At 39.4% G+C, this 3,668-nt stretch overlaps 1 protein-coding gene across 4 annotated transcripts in view; it reads right to left on the bottom strand.

Annotated features, from left to right (window-relative positions):
• LOC107710790 (mitofusin-2-like) overlaps positions 1 to 3,668 on the bottom strand; it is a 34,339-nt gene that overhangs the window by 19,541 nt on the left and 11,130 nt on the right. For all 4 annotated transcript variants that reach the window (XM_016515639.1, XM_016515638.1, XM_016515641.1 and 1 more), the window contains 4 exons: positions 3,223 to 3,401; positions 2,297 to 2,432; positions 1,993 to 2,155; positions 411 to 535 (listed from right to left, as the gene is read on the bottom strand). In XM_016515639.1, the coding sequence (XP_016371125.1) occupies positions 411 to 535; positions 1,993 to 2,155; positions 2,297 to 2,432; positions 3,223 to 3,397 (599 nt within the window). In that variant the 5' untranslated portion in view covers positions 3,398 to 3,401. The remainder of the gene's footprint in view (positions 1 to 410; positions 536 to 1,992; positions 2,156 to 2,296; positions 2,433 to 3,222; positions 3,402 to 3,668) is intronic.

Genomic DNA, 3,668 nt, shown 5'->3' with positions numbered 1-3,668 from the left:
GTGACGTAGACATGTGGGGGCGTGTTAGAACGAGCCGTTTTAGGTAGGCGTGGTTGACTCTTAACTTTTATAAAGAATATCTCTTTGGATTTGAGACTTTAGTCTTTGCAACTTTACAGATCTTCTTTATGCACCAAGAGCTTGTAACACTCCAAAGAGAAAGGAAAGATTGAAATCGTATCATATGACCCCTTTAATATTAAAAACAGTATCTAGGCAAGCAAAATATCATAATATATATAAAAATATAGTAAAAATAAACAAAAAATGTATGTGAACAAAGTTTCACATGTGCAGAATTTATAGATCTGTGAATTAAAACAGGCAATGTATTGAATGCAACGGTAAAGGACTGTCAATATTTCCTAATAGTGCAGCCTCTCAGCCAGACAACACGAGTGTGTGTTTACCTGTCCACAAGCACCAGGTCATCCCGCAGCAGTGCACACTTCGCTTTAGGCCACATGACACACACCAGACTGCCTGCGTCCAAATCCTCATCCTGATGCAAGGCATGGGCCAACTGGTTCACTGTCTGCCAACACGCACACACGCATGCAAACATTAGCATTTAAGTACTCTTAACCAGATTATTTTAAAAGTAGAAAAAACTCTTCTTTCATTGGTCTCAGTTGTAAATGTTTAGATGCAAGAAATAAATACAACTTAAATTATATTTTTGTCTTACTGTGTCTTTTCATGGTAAGTACAGTTATATGCTCTTTCCCAGCATTCCTCTACAGCAGGCATGTGTCCTTAAGTGTAGCATGTACATGTTTTCTCAGCCTGTAATATATCAATGCAGAGGAAAGGTCACGAGACAAGTCCTAAATGACAAAAACGTGTGACCTTGTGACAGCTGGTAGGAAAAAGCTCAAGTACAGTCAGCCAAGATCCAGAGAATTTCATTTAGCAGACGCAAATAGACAACAAAACTGTTTGCCTTATTGCTTGTCACTGACATTATCTGCTCAATATTTACCATTTTGAAAACACTGTATGAATACGAAAAAGGATACACAATATATCAATGACAGTATCAGTATTTACTGAAAGAGGTCTATTTACATAATCTAAATTTAAAAATGCATTTAATTTTTAGAGTAATAACATTTTATATTAAATTTTTTATCATTAAGATAAGAATTTTAAATGAGCATTAAAACAGCATTTAGAATTGAAACATACAGAAAAATGTATATTTTTGACGACACTATAGTGTAAATCCTGTTTCTAGTGTATATTTTTCACTCACACATTTCTAATTTCATTTATTTAACTAACTGTACACACTAACTCTGTTCCAAAACCTAGTAAGCTGCGACTCAGAATGAGAGACTTTTATGAATTGATCTATAGAGTTCATATAAAAGTTCTTATATCGATATTTGTACAACTATCAACAACAGTCTACAAATGCGGTCACGTAAGCGATATTTCAGCAAAATTTCACAGGCAAAAAGGTCCGATGTCAATAGCATAGCGATGTATGAAGCACAGCTCACACAGAAGTCAGTTTCGGGCCAACTTTCTGTTGGTCAGCCTGGTGAAATCATGTGACCAACTTCAACACGAGCGAAATCTGCGTGAACGTTTTCGCCCTGACTCCTGAACGCTGAAACTCCAATCTGGGATTGCCTTTGTAATCTGGGACACGCTGCTTTTGTAGACAGCTCACAACGTTTTGGAAAAGAGCAGTCATCATTACAACACATGGCCTCAATTTTGGTCGGTGTGTTCCTGAAACCTGTAGGAACAAGTTGTAGCTCTACAGTGTGTCTCCTCTCATGTCAGACTAAAGAGATTACACACCCTCTTTAGCACCTACGGTGAGCAAAGCTCATTTATGGTTGCTATAGAGAGTTACACAAGAGGCCAATTTCCATTCCCAACTCCCATAGCACGGGTCTTATCTGACAAAACAAAAGACAGCAGCTTCCAAAAGCACTCAGGAACGCCGTTATGACAATTAAGCAGGTAGAGAGCATTTACTTTAACACTCTTTCTTTCATCCGATCCCTCGGTGAGCAGGAAAGCCTCATTGCCATCGGTGCCTTCCACTCGTAGGAAGCAGTTGGTGGTGTGTCCGATTCCAGACGGCAGCACTTTGTCCCAGAGCATGGCGTTAATGACGGAGCTCTTCCCGTTACTTGTCCTGTTAACACAAAAATTGTGACTTAATCACAAATGATACTTCAAATTTATGGCATGCGCACTGAATACCCAGCATTCACATAAAAACAATGAATTCAAACTTTGCGCTAAGGCTGTGAAAGACGATGTGTATGCACTGTACCTGCCAAAGAAGACCACCTTCATGTGTCTGCGGGACAGGACCTCCCCGATCCCTGCCACTTTGGACAGGTATCCTCGCACCTCCGCCACCTGCTCCTCTGTAGTGACAGGATCCAGTTCCTCATTGCTGTAGGTTTCTGTCAAGAAAACAGACCAGTTCAACTACACTTGACGGTTCAAGTAGTTCACCAACAACATTTGCAACTTCAAAATGCCTTGATAGTCAAAAGTAAAGGCCGCCACCATGATTACATCAATCTCAGTGATTAGCAGGGCATTGCTATTCAGTTGCTAAGCGGTTTTGGTTGTTTTTGATTGCTTATTGGTCCAAATCAAAAGAGCCAACGCTCAAGTCTCTATGATATTCATTCACAAAACATACTTGAGAGTAAAACTCTTCTTAACTGCTGTTTTATATTTATGTAACCTCTTAAAGTTAGAATAACCTCCAACTTGTTCAAATTAAAATGGTAACGCACCTCCCATCATATAATCACATTAAAAAACATGAAAAATCTTACTGTTCAAAACTTTTGACTGGTAGTGTATGCACCTATTTGAATGCAAACTTTGGAGGCTTTGGCAATTTTTGCTAAAATATGACTGACCTCAGATAAAACTAACATGAGAGCAAAATCCTTTAAGTAAAATGCTGTGAGCTTATGATCTGCCAGGGTAGATTTGTAAGACCTTGCCTAAAGAACACCTAACATGTTCACAGAAAAACTGCCTTACACACATAGATACGCTGACTAAGCCATGCTTTTCCCTGAGTCTTCAGCTGTTTCGTAACCTGTCTTTGCTATCTGAGCTATGCTAGTCAGCATCAACCAGGTTCCTCTTATCAGCTTGACAGGTGAACAGCACGCAGCAGTGTGCTTTAAGCTCCTGAGACGAGGAATGGAACAAAGTCACGAAAGCAGACACCTTCTAGAAAGGCTGAGCTTTCTTTGATGTAGGCGCCCAGCTGTTCAAAGATGCCGTTGATCTTCTTCTTGGCGGTGACGAAGTGTTTGAGCGGGGAGGCGTTCACCTCGGCCATGAGTCGCTTGTCCTTCTTGCCGATCACACTGGTATTTGGTCGCGGGAAAACCAGAGACATCTCACTAGAAAAAGACAGATGGAGATAAGTCAACAACAAAACACACAACCACAATGCAGTTTTGATTCAAAGATTCTTCCAAACCCCAAATGCAAGAGTACTGTCTGTAAGCAAACACAAAAGTCTAATAAAACTTTAACTAAATACCATCTGACTGCATTACTTAAACATAGGGCTGGACAATAATTAAATATCAATATGTATCGCGATATAATTATTTCAATAACGGTGATATGATTTTTAAACACATTTCCGATATACATTACCAGTG

This window comes from Sinocyclocheilus rhinocerous, unplaced genomic scaffold, assembly GCF_001515625.1.
Source record: "Sinocyclocheilus rhinocerous isolate Xijiao unplaced genomic scaffold, SAMN03320098_v1.1 scaffold1048, whole genome shotgun sequence".
Classification (NCBI taxonomy): domain Eukaryota; kingdom Metazoa; phylum Chordata; class Actinopteri; order Cypriniformes; family Cyprinidae; genus Sinocyclocheilus; species Sinocyclocheilus rhinocerous.
This window is presented reverse-complemented; position numbering and strand designations above follow the sequence as displayed.